The 20,497-nt window shown below is 41.3% G+C and overlaps 1 protein-coding gene across 4 annotated transcripts in view; it reads left to right on the plus strand.

Moving 5' to 3' along the window:
• The first annotated feature begins 339 nt into the window (after window positions 1–339).
• STON2 (stonin 2) overlaps window positions 340–20,497 on the plus strand; it is a 74,374-nt gene continuing 54,216 nt past the window's right edge. Inside the window, exons 1-3 of one of the 4 annotated variants that reach the window (XM_085061616.1) lie at window positions 340–408; window positions 17,142–17,350; window positions 17,768–18,022. In XM_085061616.1, the coding sequence (XP_084917742.1) occupies window positions 17,263–17,350; window positions 17,768–18,022 (343 nt within the window). In that variant the 5' untranslated portion in view covers window positions 340–408; window positions 17,142–17,262. Of the gene's footprint in view, window positions 409–451; window positions 577–4,657; window positions 4,724–8,589; window positions 8,746–17,141; window positions 17,351–17,767; window positions 18,023–20,497 lie in introns of those variants that run through there. The other 3 variants (XM_085061617.1, XM_085061619.1, XM_085061618.1) reach the window with 3 other exon arrangements.

Consider the following 20,497-nt stretch of genomic DNA (forward strand, 5'->3'; position numbering starts at 1 on the left):
GTACACGAACTCACCAGTTACGAATAAACAGCGTTTTTTTCAAGCACGCCCGTTGAGTGATATGTGTTTGCATTATCCATTTTTATTTGCACACTGCCGTTTATTTTTGCCCGTGGGGGAGCGGAGACGGCAAAGGCCGATGGGAGGTCGCTGCGGCCCGAGTCCCTCGGCAGGCAGGGATGCAGTGCGGGCAGCGGGGCACAGCCAACCCTCGCCGCCACCTGTGCGCGGGCCGGGCGGGCGGCGCGGGGCTGGGGCGGGCGGGGCGGGACCGGCCGGCCAATGCGGAGCCGCGGCCCCGCGGAGCGCCCAATGGCGGCGGCGCTGCGCGGCGGGGCGGGCCGGGCCGGGCCGCCGCCGATCGCGCCGGAGGGAGCCCGCAGCGCCCGCGGAGCGCCGAGCCCGCCGGTAGGTGTGAGGGGAAGGGGAGCTGCGGCCCGCGGGAGGAGGGGGTGCGCCCCGTGCTCTGCCTCCTGAGGGCATGCGGGGACGGGGGACCGCGGCTCGGCGCTGACGGGCAGCGCTGGCGCGGCCGGAGGACATCAGAAACTGGAGCCGAGGGCACCTAAAGCGAAGGCAGGTGGCCCTGCTGGCGGAGCTGGGGCCGCCGCCTGCCCCTCGGTGCCTGCGGAGCGGGGCCGCCCTCGGCTGCGCGCCCTGAGGGAGCCGAGCTTCCCCTCGCCGCTGCAGCTCTTTCCCCGGCCGGGCTCGGGGCAGCGCTCCCAGCCGCGACCATCTGCGCCGAGTGCGGAGCTGTGCCGCTGGCTGCTCGCAGCCTCCCCGGGCTGTTCTCCGCGCAGGCTGGCGGTGCCGGCAGCAGCAGCCCTGGGATGTGCGCCTGTGCCGGGGCGAGCTGTCGGCGCTCCTGGGCTGCGGAAGGGTTAACGCTCCTCAGCAGCGGCGCGGGGAAGCCGCTGGTATCCACCTACCCCTCAGCTGCTCCGTGCCATTACTCATGGCTTGGATTTTTTCTTGCTCGGGTCCGCCGAATTGTGCTGCTTTTGAAACGTTTTTCTGCGGATAAGATACTGCAAGGCAAGCAGAAATCGCTCGCTCATCTTTCTGTTGTCGCGTTTGAATACGCTATGTAAATTGTAGGTTTAAAAAGCTCAAATTACCTATTTCCACGCAAAGTGGATTTTTGTGTTGATACGCGACCAGACAGCTTTTTCCTTGCACGTTTGTTTAGTTCATGTGTTAAATATTTTTTCTGTACTGCATCTCCACTTTACTGATTTTTGTTAATTATTTTGTGGATTAATTGGATGTAATCAGCCTCAACTTTTCTGATTTTTTCTTTCCCGTGGCTTAATCTTGTTTGAGACTTCAGGTTTCCAGAGACACAAAAGTTAAAATGCTCGACTGCTTGGCTAGATCAGGTGATGCTTTGCGGCTCATGTCTTCTCATACTTCGGTTGCCCCTTTTGCTGGGAAATATCCTTAGGATAATATCACAGTGGTGGTTTGAGGGCTCTTGTAGTATTGTCAAGGCAAAAATTTGGCGAACATTGGCATTTCTTTACTTGTGAATCAGGTATGAATCATTCTTGTCTTCTGTGTAATGTGTATTTTGCAAACTTACTAGTCTGGGCAAGTAAACTTCAAACTATAGGTTGCTTGTAAAATGCTTGTGTTCGCTAATTCTGGCATGTGACTCTGATGTTGTGTTTTCTTTTCTCTGCCAAGGTGATGGAAACATACCTTGTGTTACACAGACAAGTGAGATTTGGACTTTGCCTTAATATTGCCCAGATAAATAGGTTTATGTAATAAAGTTTGTGTTATCACAAAAAAGCTTGAAGAGCAGTTCCCCCCATCTCTGTGAGATGGATTATGCGGGTTTATGCAACACATCTGACTTTCCTAAATACTTAGTTTCCTAATGGCTAGGTTCACTCTTCTCCAGTAATTTTAAGCTCTGATTGATTATAATTTAAAGCAGTGTTTGCTGTGAATAACTTAGTTTTGTCATGCGTTTTTCAGATTTTCTGTATGCTATTAAAGGCTTTTCATTATATTCCTATGAAGCTTTAAAGTACAAAGCAAGTAGTATTAACTCCTTAGCAGATCTGACATACAGGTTTCCTTATATATAGTAGGAATACAGCTGGCAACTCTTTTATAGTTGTGGCTTTTAAATGATTTTTAAAGTATCAGTGTAATCAGAGCCATGACCATTAAACTTTCCAGTTAGAGAAAAGGGTCAGATTGTTTCTTCTGTGAAGTGGTCCAGTGTATCTCAGTTCAGACTAGTCATACTCTTTTATGAATTGTGCCCTTCATTATCATTAAGAACCTAACAGCATACCTTGGTCTTTAACTGCAGATCTTTCCTTAACTTGAGTTCCTTGGATCCCTCACTACATCAGTGGCATAATTAATACTCTGTGTGGTTGGTTTAGATTACAGTCCAAGGCATGCAAGGTAAAAAGGTAACAGCTACATCTCAGTAGTGGCTAACTCCCCATCTTGAGTCTTGTTTGTGCTGCCTTGCCTGCAGTCTTGTTAAGAACTAGCAGGTGGTACAGTTCCCTGGTTGAGAAACCCAGACTGTGTGTGGGTTAAAACCATATTGTGAGTGGGCTAAATACATCATGTTTACGGAGTCCATAGTTTTTAGCTATCTCAAGTCTGGCATCAGCAAGTGAAAATGAGAAATGGCATCTGTGTGTTACAAGCTTCTCAAGATGTTTTGCTCTGCAATGCTTCTGTTGCACCTATTGTAGAAGCAGTGACTTTTCCAGTCAGTGAGACAGTTTCCAAGGTGGCATCAGCTAGAAGGTCATGGCATATGGGTTCTCCTGCTCTGTCACTTGGCTCCTGGTAGTACCCTTTCTTCAGGCACCTTTTAACCCAGGTATTGCACTGAGGCTTTGTGCAGTAAGGTAACAGAATCAGTTTTGAATTGTTGAAAAGTCGTGTTAAAGGCTGTCTTTGCAATACCATCAGCTTTCTCTTTGGAAGCTGGAAAACTATAAAAAGGTCATTAGTAACTAAGCAATAGAACTATAAAGATTCATGTGGTGGTGGCAGTCTTCTAACAAAATCTTGGCCATCTAAAAGTTGTGTTTATGTATGATAATCACTTAAACTCATTCTGCAGGTCAGCTAGGAAAGGACAACCTTCAGAAGGCAATTCTTAGCCAGTTTGTGTGAACTGTAAGTTGCATTTAAAAGAAAAGTGAAGCACTCAATGGCAAAACCTGGTTCTTTTGCCCTCACATCCTCAGTTGTCTTAGTACATCTCTTCGGAGTCTAGCATGCCGGATGTTTTCTTGCAGGACTGTGAATTCTGCTAATGGATGTAATAACTTCACAAGTGGTTAACCTCGAGGAAGGAATGCCTGTCTTTGTATGCGTTGGGTATGAGCATGTGTTGTCTTCAAGACTACAGCTGTAATTATGACCGCAAGAATTTGAGTCCTAGGAAATTAGGACTCAGCTCATATGTCTGGAAACTTTAGAGATTAAATATTTGCTCCTTCGAGATGGTGAAAGGTTTTCCAGGATATTAAAATCCTTAAAAAGGGCCAAAAATCCATCTACAGGTGTCTAAATGAATAAGGCTGCTTCCCAGGTAGGGATAATGTATCCCCTATTGACTTCTGCCCCATCAATTTTCACTGTCTTCTAAATGTGCAAATAAGGTGAACGGTGTTGAATGTCCTATTTTTTTTCATAACTGAAAGGGGGGTAAAATCTCAGAAACTGAGATTTAAAAAAAATTGAAAAAATACAGTCCTGTGGAAGTACCAGGGGACACACATCAGTGTTCCAGGTTTCTCTTCTTTTCCAAAAAAACTGTGGATGCAAATACATGAGCGCATTATTTAGAGTAGGAATGCATTTTCAAAATTAATGTCCTGATCACCTGCATTTACTGCAGTTCAGTTTGCATCTTGGAGCACTGATTTTGTTTGGGATAAAACCGAGCAGAATGAGGAGCTCATTTAATGTACACCAAGTGCTCATGCAAATTCAGCCTACAGGATCATTTTGGAGATAATTGTAAGTAAAAACCACAAGAAAAGGTCGTGCGAAAGCTGTGCCCTTAATGCCAATTATTTCACTCTCTGACTCTGCTCCTACTGTTAAGGTTTTATGCTGTTTTTTAGTGTAAACTTGGGATGTCTCTTGACCAACCTGATAACCCGTTTTGAAACTCAGCATACTCCTTAGTGTATATTGACAGAAAAAAAATGCAAGAGGAAGAATAAACAACATAGCATAATGCTGAAAGAGTCAAGAGCAGACATCAGTGCTAGGACGATGTGTCCCTTAGATAAACATAGAAACAAATAGTGCTTTTTTTTAATAGGAAATACTCTCAAAATAAGTAGATTGCTGAAATGTATAGCTTTCTTATACATCAGTTTTGTAGAGATACAGTTTCTGAAGGGAAACCATAAAATTAAAGAGCTTTTGCTCTCATCAATCCCAAAAATCCTTCAATAGGTACTTTTTTGACAGGAAGTATTTCCCAAAATATTGAAAATATTTTCTCAGCAGTGATATATTAAGGTTTGTTAGTCCGCTGCAGTGAAACATCTAGAAATATGTGTAAGACTTTCTTGAAGTTTACACCCTTAGGTGTGAAAAAGACATGTAAGTCTAAGTTACCATTCTCTTCTTGGAGGGGGATTCACCTCATTTGAAAACACATCAGGCAAAAGATCCTCTGGAGGTGTTGTGTTCCTTCTATTGACTATAAAAAGAGCATCAGGTGACTATCTCAGATGTCTGACTGGGTGTCTGGAGTTAAATGAGGTGTGATTCATCTTGCTTTATTAAGGTAACTGAACTAAATGTCTCAGCACAATTCCTTCAGCTTGAAACAGAGGGCAGAACTGACCAGTGTGCTTCAGGATCCTACAGAGGTGCTCTAGTACAAAACTATCCTGATATTCAAAGAGCAAACAGTGTGCTCCAGAGCTGAGATTCAAAGTGGAGCACTTGGTCCAAGGGCAGCAGATCTGCCTGGTGAGCTAGAGAGAAAGGATGTCTTTTTGCTGAGCTGTTTCTTGATTCATTATGCTACTTTAGGCCAAGTTTTAGTTGGCATTTATAGACATGAGTATTTATAGAAACTAATTCTCTCTGTGGGCTCTTGGGTTTGCCAGCTGTGAAATGAAATGAAAGAATTATCTTTAATTTACTTTTGAAATAGGGGTTGAGTATACGATACAGTAATTTTACTATCTGAATCAGGGGCCTCTGGTGAACAGAAGGTACTATTTTGCAGAACTTCGTTGTGGTTTTGTGGTTGTGTGGATGATGGAAATGCATGAAAAAGCCTCTACTAAGCATTTTTGAAGAGAAAAAGTATTACTAGCTGCAAAACTGAAACTAGAGCTGGTCAAGCTCCACAGCACAAGGCCAGTTTTTCTAATACAGCAGTTTCAACCAAATAGCTGTAGGGAAGAATTTGGCCTATGCAGTTTAATGAGTAATTGCTGTTTAATTGCCATCTGTTCCTAAGGACAGAAACTTGCCAACAGAAATGCTCCTTTCTTTCTGATCCTTGCTAAGTTCTTTCAAGTTCACCACAGTTCAAGTATTTACCTGGCTAAAAATCATATTCTATATATAAAAATTATACATGGTGAAAACATCAGGTGCATGCTCCCAAATTCATCCTAAATTATAAGATATTTTAGTTTAGCATGCAGAATGAGATATCAGTTGATAGGTGCATGGATTATTTTGGGGACATCCACAGCTAGAATCTCAAATGTCACTGAAGAGGATAAAACTGAGGTAGAATAGATTTGGCAGATCTGGGCTTTCCTCTCCTGATTCACACATCTCTGACCTCTGCAATTTAATCATCCGGTCTCTCTGAATGGAGGCATTAGTTTACCACACTACATGTGGGCTCAGAGGTTGGCACCAGCATTCACTCTTTTTTCCAGGAAGGTTTAAAAGATTCTCCGTGTCCAATCCAGGCTATTGATATGAATGTGATTTGAGCTAAGGCTAATCGAGGGTAGCCACAGACCTTTGGGAGCTGCAGCTCCAACCACTGAAACAGGCACTAACTTTCAAGTGATAATCCTTTCTTTCCAGGAAGCTTGTCTTGAAAAAAAATTAAGTTCTTCTAATTCTGCTAATTTTAGGTAGTTTCTAACGTGCTTTTGTTTTTGTGTGTGAATTATGTGTCAAATTTACAGCTCTGACACAGTGAATCTTCGTGACAGAGAATGCCTGTCCCTTTGTGGGCCTGTGCCTTTATGAAAGAGGAAGTAAATATCTCAGATATTTTAAAATTTTCTTGACTGCGTCCCACTGCCAAAACTTGTCCACTGCATATGGCAATATTTGCCACAGCTTAGCTGGATTCAGCTTCCCCAGAGATAGCAAGAGAGCAGTAACACTGCGTTAGCATTGCCATGTACTGGTATTTCCACATATCGTAATGCTGTGCTACTTATTGTGGGCTGAGGAGCAGAATAACCATGGTCACATTTGGCTACACAAGGCTGGGTGGGAGGTGACTGCATTGCTTTCATTTCCAAAGCAGGTTCAGAAAGTGGCTGTGGTGTCAAACACACTGCACTGCTGGGAGCGTCACCTAGGAGGGGTTGCACAGGGAGGATATTAAGGTTCCAAACCAATTCCAATTTTAATGAAGAAAGGCCTTGCTGGTATGACCTGAGTGCCCGGCATCCGTCTCCAATGCTTTATATTGTTTTGCTCAATTAAATGAGTGAAGTCTTCACAGAGTTCTTTCTGCTTTGTTTTCCTGACTACACTCTAGAGTTTTAAGGCAACAGTAAACCTGCCTTAAACTTCTGGTGGCTTGGATGGAAAGGGAGCCTTGGGGTTTCTTTAGTGGTTTTTGATTTTGTGTTTGGTTGTTTGTTTTTTTTGACATGGTTGCTCTACTAAAGCACTTGCATAACACAAAAGAGGTCATGCGTTAACTAGAAAGAAGTTACACAATATATGACAGCACTCAGAAATGTGACATGAATTAAATTCTTGTCTAAAAATCTGGAATACTGCATTACCCAAGTCCAGCTGAGAGCTGGAATATGTTCATGGCTTCACTTGTCTTACCATGTGACTCTCATCTTACTCTGTAAGTTTCCACATGCATAATGCAGGAGAACACAGTTCTAGCTGTACAGAACGGCTGGTCACCTGCTGCAGTCAAACTTTACAAGATTTCCTCTTCATTAGGAACTGCAGTGATAAGACAAGGAGTAGTGGGTACAAATTGAAAGAGGGGAAGTTTATGTTAGACATTAGGAAGAAATTCTTTATTGGGAGGATGGTGAGACACTGGAATAGGTTGCCCAGGGAAGGTACATTTGTGTTTTTTCCTTTCTCTGTCCCTTTCTTCTTTCTTTCCTTTTTTTTTTTTTTTTTTCTGGGTATTGATTTGGTGTATCCAAGTAAATTAATCTATGTCTTCAAAATGTGCAATTTCAAAAGACGGAATCACGTTTCTATGTCTCTGTGCAAAACGGAGATTTTTTTTTCCCATGCACCTATAAATTGTGGTTTGTTTCGTTTCGGTTCTGTGTAGCATGTGGTGGTTCACACTCCTACAGCACTTGTGTCCAACTGGCTCTAGCCAGGCATATGAGGAGGTGCCACTGCAGAAGCTCCCCCAGCAAATGGTTTGGTCTCCAGGGACCTTCCCCAGGGTGTCTGCACAGCTCTGTCATGCACCCAATATGCAGTGCTCCCTGCTATTCCAGTTTGGACAGTTCACTTTGACAATAATGCCCCTGCCACTCAGTGATTAGCTATTGTCCCACTCTGTGAGAGCTGGTAAATGTGACTTTTGGTGTAAAATGCTACACATTCTTTAAAACCCTGAATGCTTTGTAACAGGGCATTTGCATCAGATTAAAAGATGAGCATGTAATGGAAGCCATGCAGTAATGTTGATATTAATTATTTGATGCCCTCAAGCGTGAGGTGCAACTGATCTTCCTGCAGCTAGTATCAGACTTGCAGTGTCTTCCTGTTGTAGCCTCCTCAGCAAAATACTGAATGTAATAAAATACAAGTGATTTGGTGCCTCCATAGGCAACAGGGGCCTGCATCACTCTCACCGTGTACCTCTGCATCACTTAAAGGATCTCACCTAGGTAGATGACAACATATCTTGGATTCCTCCTTTGGGATGCACAAGGTTGCCTGGTGTCTCACAGGTACTATCATGGGGTAGTGCCAAAGAGTACCAGTTATTAATGTATGTTAATGAAAACAACCCAAAGCCTCAAAAAACCCGAAACTAAACAACAAAAAATTGTAGGATTTTGTCATACCCTGTGTTCTACATCATGCTAGTGTACAATGCATTCTTCTGTTTTGACAACTAAACAAATACAATTAGACACAAATGCATTAGACAGTACCATGGCAAGCAGTATTTTGTACTGTGTATGAATTTGACTTGTCAAGAACTTTGTTTCCACTTCAGATAATTTTTGGTAATATTATATAAAATACAGGGTACCTTTAAATTCAATCCTTGCACAAGCTTTTTTTTTTTCTATAGTTGTTTTTCATTCTCTTGAAACAGGAGTAGCCATGCTAAAGGAATAGAACCATCAAGTCTAATGGGCCTATATTTAGGCTGTCTAAAATAGAGAGTGACAACAAACATGATATTTGTGGGTTGCCCTGAAGGGCTGCAGTGTCCTGGCATCACATTAAGTTGCATTTGACTCTCCAGACGTTGGAAATGAGGAAAGACTTGTTGGATCATTGAAAGACTTTTCTGCTAGGGTAAGCTTATTCCCTGTGATATCTCTTCCAGAGTATTGTTTTTTGTCTGGCTTTAAATAATCAAGCAAGGTTTCCTTAAACTGGGAGACAACTTCACATTTTAATGTTGCCTTTAATTGTAACAATCAGAAAGGATCTCCTTTACAACAAAAATCCCTTTTTAAACTCTTTTCATTGGAAGGGTGTTTCTGATACAGATTAGAAGTTATAAAAGATGTCACATGTAAGTACAATTACAGAGAAATTATTTATGTGTAAATAGTTGTTAGCTATATGGCAATACAGAGAAGGCTTGAATAGAAGATGAATTTCCCTGCTCAGTGTTCCTAATCCCCCTTTCCAGCCAACATTCAGCACAAGAAAACTTCTTTGCTTTCATTCACGGCTGCATCACTTCCTCAATAGTCCTTATCTTCCTGATGCTTTCACAGTTGGATTCTGTGTTTTTCTCTCACTCTGAATCTGTTCTCCCATTCTGTGCATACTCACAGCTCAGACAGATCAATGCCCATCCTCTCTGTAGGCATACAGCCTCCAGTGAAGCATCTCTGTCTACAGAATTCAGTTCCTCCCTTGTCTTGAATGTGGCTAGTGTTTGAGGGCTTAACTTCTTTCTTTTTGGTTGGTTTTTTTTTTTTTTTTCTATTTCCCCAGCTTTCTTAGTCAAAATGAGAGTTTAACTGATACTGATTGATGGCAAATAATTATACCCACCATCTTCAGTGAAGATGTTTTCACCCATCTTCTAGCATTTAACTTTTTTGTAATCAGAAAATAAAACCCTGATTCATTTGTGCAATTGAAACTTGAGGCACAGGAAGAATTCTGCTGACTTTATTAATGGAGGCAGGATCAGTTTTTGAGTTGTACAGTGAATACTTGAAATACAGTAATTTGTTTCAATGCATGTAATCAATGCTGGAGTGTTATATCTCTCAGAACAGGATGGTATTTCATACAAGCCAGGTTGTGTGTTTGCTGAAAGAGTGTTGATCATGAAGCATGATATTCCAGTAAACTTACAATAGCTTACTCATTTCCCTGTTTTGTTATTAGTCCCAGTTTAGAAGAAGGACAGGTAGATAGGATTTTATGATCTGTGTTCACTTCTAGATGGCTTTCTTCAGTGATGCCAAGCTGCAATGGCATAGTTGGTTCCAGAGTGATTAGCTGTAGAACATTATGCTTTTTGCGTTAGTGAGATAACTTTAAAAACCCGCTTTGATAATCATCACAACAGCAAATAAAGTACAGTAGCTTTTGGAGGGTTTGGTAAATGGAGTACATCTGGCTAGCTTGTCTGTGCAGAATTTAAATGAGAACATATGAAAGCATCAATATCAGATGTGCAAACCAGGTTGCTCAGTGAGAATTCTCTTTTGAAACGTGTCCCTTGTATGACTCACTTTTTGAGGTTTGAAAAAAGAGATCAATTTTTAAACCCAGTTCCCTCCACATACTGTGGATTGGAGCATCAATTTTATAGTATTGTGTTGTGCAATAGTTGTGACTACTACAAATTCAGCAACCTGAAGCAGAGAAAAATCTGTGGCATGTGTACTGGGCAGATGTGGAAGTCTGAGATCAGGTTGCTGCTTTGGAGTTCTGCCCTGTGGAGGCCTTGAGAAAGTAAGGAAGAGTAGTAAGGACTATGTACCCACCCTCTCCTAAGAGGATGTTAGCAACCTCTCCTCCCTTACTGCATTTAGATTTCCTGTTGCCTACTGTTATTACCAACAGAATTTTGCTGAACAAAGTAAAACCTGATCTGAGCTAGTCTAGTCTTTGGGAAGAAAAGCCTTAAATTAGTGTTTTTTCTCCTATTTTTTCTCCTGTTTGTACAATACTGGGGGGAAAAAAAGTCCCAGATTTTAGAGATGCAAATATTCTGCTAAACAAATTGACACATTGCCTCTTTCCTGTGATCTTGTCCCAGTCTAGTTTTATTGTACTGTTGCTCTATATGGTAAGACAAGCATTTGACTGATTGTTGCCTCAGCTTCTAGTTTGAGTTGAAAGGTTGGCAGTTTGGGAAGTTGTCCTTCAAGTTCCCATGCAATTACATGACTGGAGGCTTCAGTTACACATTGAATGAATCATGTACCCAGAGTGAACTATATTGAAAGTCCTGAAATGCAGAACTTCTGTTTCCCTGATGTGACTGTTGATATGAACTATCACTGTCAAGCATTTTCTCTCACATCCTCCCATGGTTTTTGCTTGCTATATATTACTTTTAATTGGGGTGGGGTGGGGTGGGATTCAAAATACTTCCTATTCTTTTTTGCACTGTTGTTCTACAGTGTCTTTCTACATTTCTCAAGTTTTTAGGAGGACAAGTAATAGAGGAGGTTGTACAATTTTCCTCCAACATCAAATTTTGAATCTGTCATTATGAGGCATCCAGAATCCATAAAGTATTTCTAAGGCATTGCCTTGGCAGAAGGAGAGACCTTATTGCCTTCTGAATTGTCTAAATAGGCTGGTATTGTCTGCAGGAGAACATCTTAGGTGTTTTCTCTCTCTCTGTGGAAAACAGAGGAGCTTCTGCGCCAGATAGATTTTGGTGTAGAGAAAATAGCAGCTGTTGACCTTTCAGATATTAGCCTTGACGTAAATATTCCTGAGGGAGATGCTTATGACTTTCTTACCAACGCATCCTGTACAGACTCTCCTCTCTTACTATCACTGAAATGTGAACTGCCAGGAAAGCTGGGATGTGTGTTTGTGGCATATGAGTTTATGTGTACTGGTTGTGCTGGAGAAAATAAGGTCATTCCAGGTCACCTCAGCTTTAACACTGCTTCTTCTGTGGACTTTTAGTGTGGATTTAGGCAGATCACTTCATATCTGTTGGAGTAATTGGGAATGGTCCTTAGTGTGGCTGTACTGGGTCCTGGGCTCAGGAAAACCCCCAGTCTGCTTTTTTGTCACTCAGTGTGCCAGATGGCTCTAGTCACCGTCAGTACCACACTCCACCTCACTCCATCTCTGTCTAGAATCACCAGCAGACAGTGGTAATGACCTACCTTGAAACAGCACAAAGTGAGTTTGCCCAGCCTCTGCCAGCTCAGCACTGCCAAGGCTGTTGTTACCAATCACTTATGCGGAATCCATAATGGGAAAAGCCATCCTTTCTTCCAGAGAGGCTGCAGGAGTTTCACAGGGCATGTCCACTCATCTCCCTTTGGCCCCTAATTCTTCCTTTCAGAGACATTTTGTGTGAGTCTTACATGCACCAGGTAGTGACTGAGCTTCCTAAGCTACATCTGAAGTCATGGAGCTCATGTAATAGCATGTATCAGAGAAATTATAGCTGGTCTAAGATTTGAAACAGTTTTACCAGGGCCTTTCTCGGAGCAATTTATAAGCTGGGGGAGCTGTATACATGAAGAAAATATAGTCAATATTAAGAATAATCAGCCAAACGTGACTTTATTCCTGTCACCTAGGTCATTCATAAGGTAATCTTGCCTCAGGTATTTAGGCAGAGATTAGTAAAAGGATTTTTTTTTAAGTAGGAATGATACCCAAATCCAATTCCTTTATTTCATTGGGTTTCTCAAGTTCATTATTTTGGTTTTTTGATGTTGTTAACACTGTGTTTTTGTTTATGCTGTTGCACCTTGGGACTTTCTTTTGATACTTGAGAGCAGAGTTCCAATTTGGAGTTTGTTTATTATTCAGATCATGATGTGCTGCTGGTCAGTGCTTGTTACAGGCCAAGCTGAGAGGAAGAGCCATGAGCTCTCTCACACTTGGAAATTTGCCCAAGGCAGCAATCATTCCTCAGTTCATGCTACTAGAATTGTTTTATCTGTACAGGTTTGCCAAACACATGGTCAAGATAAAATTACTTATTTTTCCTTGAGGCTTTCCTGATGGGAGTGAAACTTGATTGTTACAAGAAAAGCCATGGTCAGAATCTTTCCTTTTCTTACTGTCCCTTTGGCTTAGTTTCTTTTCTCTGCTTTGTGGAATTCAACAGCTTGTCTAGTTGTTTTCCCTTAATGGTCTCCTACAAAACCAAATGCAAACTGCAATAACCAGTTAATGTTTCAGTTCCTGAGATTGTATGGGAATATATAAGCAAGAAAAGCAATATCACTGTATGGATTACAGGATTTTGTTCAGTAATGCTGCCATGTAAGGCAATATATTTAGAGAGGTTACACACTTAGCACAAGCTTGCTATTGATATTACATTTGGAAAACAGGAAAACAAACAACTGGATTTCATTCTCAATATTTCTATTCGGATTTTTTTCTCCTGCTTTTCCATATAACTGTAACCTAGTAACTCTGGGTATTGATCAGAAAGTTGACTGCCACTTGCAACAAATGGATTGAAGCAATTGGAGAAATGACCCTTAGTGCTTAAAATTATTAACTGTGCTAAGCTGTTTCTTTTTAGCAGAACTGAAATCTACTGAGAAACAATGTTTGGGTTTGCTGTCTGAACACATGAGTAATTAAATACTGTGAATGGTATGTTTACAAAAATACCATGCAATTACAGATACTTCTGAAATCCATTACAGATACTTTTGACACTTTTAAACCTCAGTAGTGCCACAAACATTTCTATGTATCAACATTGCTTCTGTTGTTGTTTGTACTCACATAATGTGTAAAGGTCCCACCTAAAGTGGGGGCTCATTGTACAAGGTGCTGGGTGTCAGACTTCTGGTACAGGATAATTATATCTCTTACTCAAGTACATGTTTTTGACTTAATATAAAGGGAGAAGGACAATGATACTCCTTTTCATCTGTTGCCAGAGTGGAGTTGAAGAAAGGACAGATGTGTCACAAGAAGGAATGGTTGTAGACTGTGAATTTACATAGTTTTGAAATGAGAGGTTTCTAGTTATCAAAGCAGTTTTGTATTTTAGAATGAACCTTCATCAGTTTTTAAAAGGGGTTATGTAAAGTGGTTTATCAAAACACTAGGAGGACTAAGGAGGCAAGGAGTTTTGTTCCAGCTGTATGATCTCTACCTTTTGGAGAACTGGAAATAAGTGTCACCTACTTGTCACTCAGATTTACGTGCACCACTGTGAAACTGTAATGTGAAATAGGGACACCAGAAGCAGAAAAGTCATCTTCTTAAAGGGTTTTTTTGAGTCATGATCAAATCACTGCCTTGGAACTGATGGTAAGAATTATTTGGGCCAGCAGGTATACATCTGCTTTACCTTGTATTTACTGTGTAATAGTAGCGAACAAACAAAAGGACTTCTGATTTGCAATTTTTTTACCAAATATCTGATAAATTGGTTTGTTTGGGTTTTTTTTTAACCTGTTCAGCACCAAAAGCTTAGTGCACATAACAACATAAATCCAAAAGTAACCATCTAAACAATCCAGTTCATGTAGGGAAAAATAATGCTGGTCTGGCCTGGTAGTATTTAGTTCCAAGAAATGTGTTTCCATCTCCTTTTGTTTGGTCTGTGCAGCATACACTTTTGCTTTAACTGTAGCTCACTTGGAGTTAAAAAGATCCATTTGTTCTTACTCCTTGTAGGCTTCAAGATTCATTTCTCTACGAATAGCCAGAGATGTTTGAGAAGTCTGAAGAATAGGAAGGAACACTCTGAAATTCACTTGCTGAGTACTCACTGTAGTGTTTAAATAGTGGTGCTGGCTGCTTTGATACAGAGAGGATTCAGGTTTATCCACAATTCAAATGGTTCTTCTGGAGATATTTACCTCTGTAGCAGTTCTGCAAATTGCAGCATTGTTGTATTAACTGGTGCTGGCTGAGGCTCCTTGGTTCACAGTGGGGTTGGCTTAGGTCTCTTTGTAAGAAGGATTTTGGAGAGTGAATGAGAGGTGAAAAATGATTTGTGGATGAAGTTGTGGTTTTTTCCACATAGGCTGCTCAGGTGTTAGCTGTACATGATTCATAATTCTGTGCCAGCATTTAGGTCAAGGGGGGGTGGGATTGGGGCTTTTTTGTGAATGCTGAGAGAATGCAAAATTCTATCTTTTTCATTTTTTAAAAAAAACTAACATATGCATCCTCAAAATGCCTCTGTTCTGAATATCTTTGAAGTTATTATCTAGCTACTCAGACTGCCTTTCCTCTCTTTCAGGCTGCTTGTCTAAAAGGTATGATAACCCTGATAAGTCAAGACAATCTCTTTTACTTACCAAACTGTGAAGTTTGTAGAAAATTCCAGTCATGGAGAAGTTGTATAACCTTCAATGCACAGTATTCTGAAGCTTTTCTGGGTTCATAGTGCTCACTATCCAGTTTAAAGTGCTAATTTTGCTGTCTGGTACTAAGTGGATTTTAAGAATTATGCTTGTTACAGGGCAGTAAGGTACTAGAGGAAATCCACCTTAAAGTAGTGGTATAATTCTCCCACATATCTGCATAGCTGAAACAGTCCATTTTTTGCCTTCTTTCATATTGTTTTTCCCCTTGAAATTGAAAAGAAAAAAAAAATAAATGAGTTCTACTGCAGTCTCTATGCATCAAGGGCAAGCTGAACTGTTTGTTTTTTTCATTTCCTGCCACTTCATGCTTCTGTCAGGACTTTTCCAGGAGAAAGGGCAGGTCACTATCCAGTTGTCTGGGAAAAGAAAACTTAGCTACAGATATTTAAACAAGCTCAAAACAAACAACTTAATTGGTCACATGAGGAAAACAAGATGCCAAGGTCATCCTCTCCTTCCCTCATATGGCATCCAAGTGACCCTAAACATCTGATTTTTTTTTCAGTTAGCTTGCCTCTATGTTTAGCTTTGTAGTTTCCATGAACAGCACCCAAAATGGATGTTGTGCAAGGCAGGCAAATGTACCTGCCCACACTGCATGGAGACAGGCGTCCTGCCATGGCAGTGCAGGAAAAGGGGCTCAGGCACTGCTGTTCCTCCTGCAACAGGGAATTGGTTGTGTAACAGGGGGAGAATATGCAGGGTGACTGGTCAGGGGGCCATAGGCTCTGGAAAGTCTAATGCAAGGGGATTGGTCTTATGGCAGATTTTACTTAACCATCTGGGTTGTCTCTAGGAATCCTTTTTTGTGTTTGCAGAAAATTGTACATTTTGCATTCAATCCCCCTTGAAAAGATTAATCTTCAGACAATGAACATGATTTCTCTCTAGTTGTCAGGCAGGTTTGTGACTTCCAGACTTTTGAAGTTTTTAGCTCTTTCTTGATTGCTGATCTGCCTTCAGCAGACAAATGACTTTGTCACCCTGAGGAGAATAATTGTATTGGAAGGTTATTATCTGCCTCCTTCAGAAAGTACTTAAAGATTGAATGCATTTAAATATGTCTGCTTTTTGGGCCCAAATGTTGTTAATACAAGGCAAAGAGAATTCTCAGTGAAGTATCTGTTCTTATACACTAACATGAAGTTTCACCCTGCAAAACGCTTTAGTTAGGTGAGAGACAGCAGGCCAAGAAATGCTGCTTAAAACTCTTTCAAATAGCCAAGTCTGAGTTCCAGTATTTTCAAGTACTTCAATACCATGGCAACAAGAGCTTCAATGCTTGAGATAATTGGGGACAGAATTAGCATACTTCCCTAGGAGGAGTCTTCTAAGAGTTTTGAAGCAGTTTGCAAATCGGAGGGGGTCATGAGTGCTTGTCAGAGATAATTTCTCTGCCTGGACCTGACCCTCTGCTAACAGCCAGAGCACTTTGCAGTGCTCCATTCCATCTAGGAGATTCACAGATCTGTGTGGCGTGCATACCATTGGAAAGCCTACAAAATTCAGTTGCCGTGATAACAAAAATCATGCTTAACTCCAGACAAGGTATAAGATGGTCTTTAAAATTAAAATGTGAAATTCCAGTCAAGTAGCAGAGTTGAAAGTGCAGCTAGGTGAGAGGGCATCTCATATATCCAAAACCATGATAAAAGTCGTTGGCAACTCATCCTCGTTCCAGAATCAGCTACCTAAATGTTATTGATCATGAAACATGCAGTTTATTGCTTTCTCTGGAAAGGGATTAGACATTGTAAGCATTAGACATTGTAAGCATTAGACAAGTAAGACATGTTGACAGCTTGGACTGGGGATTAAGTTACATCATAATCAAAATTTGCTAATCCTGGGAGAATCTCCTCATCTGCTTTTGCTGGGGTTATGTGAGGCATGGCTCCTTGGCTCAGGAATAAAATATTGGGTTTGGTGATGGACTGTTTTAACATAAAGATGTTTGAAGACCCTCAGCTGCTTTGTATGAAGGAGTTGCTCAAGTGTAGCCCACCTCTAGACACAGGTGACATTCCTGTCTGTAAGGTGGTAGTACTTTGACAGTGTTGTGCCTGTGGTACATAAATTGCTTTAGCACTCTATATTATAAAAAATGGTGGCATTTGTTTCTCCCATTTAATTTTCTAAAATACATAATCTACTTCTTTCTTATCTTAACAGCCCTTGAAAAGAAAGTGCAAAGGAGGTGTTTCCCTCTGTTGGCTCATCTTCACCATCTCTCTCCCATTCTGCTTCCTCCTCCTTATAATCCCCAAGTGAAGATGAGTGGCCTGCTGCGAATATGACATCTCTGACAAGTGTCATTGCCTCCCACCAGTCTGAGTGGGTGTCCTTCACTGACGAGCTGCTCCTCCCTGTTAACCCACGAGGTAAGCTCTCTGATTTTCTTTTAAACTGGTGAGACTTTGTTTGAATTAGACCAACTACTGTCATATATCTAGCACCAGAGAGCTTGCCTTCTAAGTGGAAGCAGTTTGTGCAGAGATTATCTCCTATGTAATAGGAGAATTTGGGCCATAAAGGTAAATTACCCTCCTCATGTGATGCCGTGTAGATCTGCTACAGGTTTTGGATCTGTTCTTCAAAATTCAAGACAGTATCCAACCAACCATGGAGGAAATCTCACCTATTATTAACAAGTGCAAAAGTATGTCCAGTGTTAATCCAAAAACTGCATTAGGCGAAGGAGAATTTCCTACATTTAATGGCAAATTTTAGGTGTTTTAATAAAAAACAATGAAATAACGGTGAGTGCTGTGAATCTTTCTATGTTGTCTCTATTTTAGGTAGCACTGAGGATGCTCCAGTGAAATGTTTTAATTCCTCAGACACCTCCTCAGAAGAGAACCACAATGCAGATAGGGAATTTCAAGACCTTTTCCGCACAGAGCTGGAAGAAGCAGCTGACCAACCCAAGGTGGATTCTGCTGTGCTTGGTAACCATGTGTGTCCCAGCACTGATCTGTCATCATCCATCAGTGCTTGGGTTCAGTTTGAAGATGCACCATGGACCAGTGCTTCATCAACCCACCCACAAACAGGTGAGGCAACAGCAGTGAAAAGGTCCATTCCAGTAAGATAACTACAATGAGAGTATACAGGATTTTTGCCTTGCTCTTTGGCTTCTCAAAGGTTGAACTTTGAGTAGTTTGTACTGTATTTTAACCCAATGCTATCAGAGTTTCAAAAAGAGCTTGTACTGTCCTTCTGGATTGAACAAGAAATACTTTCTTTTCGTAAAGAAAATTAAAGCCTTCTGTGATTCACTCCACCTGTGTTTTGACTAAATCTTGGAGATTGCCAAAATGCATTAATGGGGAAAGAGCATAGAGGTGTTTTCATTAGGGACATTTCTTACAGAGAAGTATGAACAACCATCAAAAAAGTCTGAGCCATATTTGCCTCTGTAACCTGAACTGAAAGAATGGTGATCACCTCTGTGATCATAGTGTTTGCCTACTCATAGATCCTGGGGTTTTTTTGCCAGAAAAAAAAGCTTATTGATACCAACAACTACTGTGCCAGTGCTCATCAGTACTTTCTGCTGTCTTTTGTTGCTATCTTTGCTTTAGCAGCTGGAGAATTACAAAGACAACAGAAGCTTACCTTAATTCCAGCACTGCATACACTTTTCTTCAAATGTAACAGTTTTTTCTGACATACTTTAAACATGCATGCAAATCCTCTGGCTTGCCTCATCAGCTTATGCTAACTGATGTGGCTATATCAGTCTTGTCCTGTGTGGTCCATGTCACTGAGGGAGGATATTTACACACTAAGTCTTGGCATCTGACTGAGATTCATGGGGGAGAGTGGTTCCCCTAGCAGTCAGACCAGGATGTACTCCATGTAATTCTTACATGGGAAGCTATTATTCTATGAACTATATAGGAACCCTAAGGAGGTGTTTCCTAAGGCTGTTTTAAAACCCTCACTTATGAGCTGGTCCCTCTCCTATTCTGGACCCTGTATTATAAATGGCCAGACCAGTGCAGCTGGTCTAAAGCAGCAGCCTCTAAAGTGAAGAAGAAATGACAGCTCTTTTTTGCTGGCCCTTTACGTTGAGGGACATTTTGACAGCAAGAGGTAGGATAAACTTCAGCCTAGTTGTTCTCCATTATTGTGTGGATCATGATTTGTTTCTATGGGCAGCAGCAAAGCTGGAGACGTTGTGTATGCTGACACGCTCAGTGGAAAGCCCGTGGTGACAGCAATTATTCATTTCCAGTAGCAAACATTCTGCATAAGAACAATAGCAAATACCCAGACCGGGGTGGGAGGGGGGAGAGTATAAAGGCCAAGTACAAACAGAAGGATTGGTGTGAGAAGGATGGACACATTTGAAATCTGTTTCCTGTGCAGGCAGCTGTGAAGAGCAATGTCCTGGAGGCTCAGCACTCCCAGTCGCGTTCCTGTCAGGGCTCCAGCACTGTTAGGAAATCGTCTGTCTGTCTGTGCTTGAGCAGCTGCTCAGCTGACTAGATAATTAGCTAGGCTGATGGCCAGGCTGCCTGGAAACACATTTTGAAAAGGGCTTGCAAAGTGGGATTTCCAGAGTGGCATGAGAGTGGAGAGGATGGGTCTTAGGAGAGAGAGATGCTGTCTTACTCTGACATTAGGGTTACAGTATCTTTGCACAGGTTCCCCCAAAAGCAAATATTTGTCCCAAAGTGCTGACAGTCTGAAAAAGTACCGATTTAAAGACAGCTATAATGTAGTGGTAATCCTATAGGAAATACATTTTAAATAAAAAAACAAGGCTAATGGTGGACCCTTATTGTCCTGGGAAAAGTGAAAACATTATTGGAGAAGCAGAGATCAGGTGGACTGATGGAAAGAAGCAGGCCTGAATGAACAGGCAGAGAATTTGGACAATGAGAAAAAACCTGAGGTATAGAAATAAAAAGCACCCACAGTGAGCCTCACAGCGAAAACTGTCTTTGTTTAGGATAGTTCAGGCAGAGTAAATGCTAAGAAAAATGTTTGTTTCAAAATATTTCTGCATTTGGGGTTTATGCATAGCTAACTGACAGCTGCCAAATCATATAGATTTCTCCCCAAGAAGCAAAAACTCTTGAGTGAGGCCATAGAAATATTTGGTCACAGAAATGATGTATTGTGGTGCCCCCTTCCCTGTTTTCCTTTTGCTGGGAAAAGAAGAAATTTGATTTTTGTTATGGTTATAATCAGTGTCGTCAAACTGTTTCTGCCATAGTGAAAAATGAGATTTTTAGGCTAATCCAAAAGCTCCTATCACAAGCACTACACAATCTGTAAATGATCACAGCCAGCGGGTGACAAAACATTTGCATTTGTTACGCAATGGGCCTCCAGCTCACAGTCTCATATTCTGTCAGTGTTAGCTGCACTCTTCAATTCAATGAGGTATTCAAAGCACCAAAATTAGACTAAGGCAAGATCTGTTACATCATGCATCTTACACACACACACACAGAGCCACCCCCACTTCTTCCCAAGAGCTTTGTCTGGTTTTAAATGGCTCAAATAACTTGGAC

This window comes from Lichenostomus cassidix, chromosome 5 (genome assembly GCF_008360975.1).
Source record: "Lichenostomus cassidix isolate B80296 chromosome 5, HeHo_3.0, whole genome shotgun sequence".
Lineage (NCBI taxonomy): Eukaryota > Metazoa > Chordata > Aves > Passeriformes > Meliphagidae > Lichenostomus > Lichenostomus cassidix.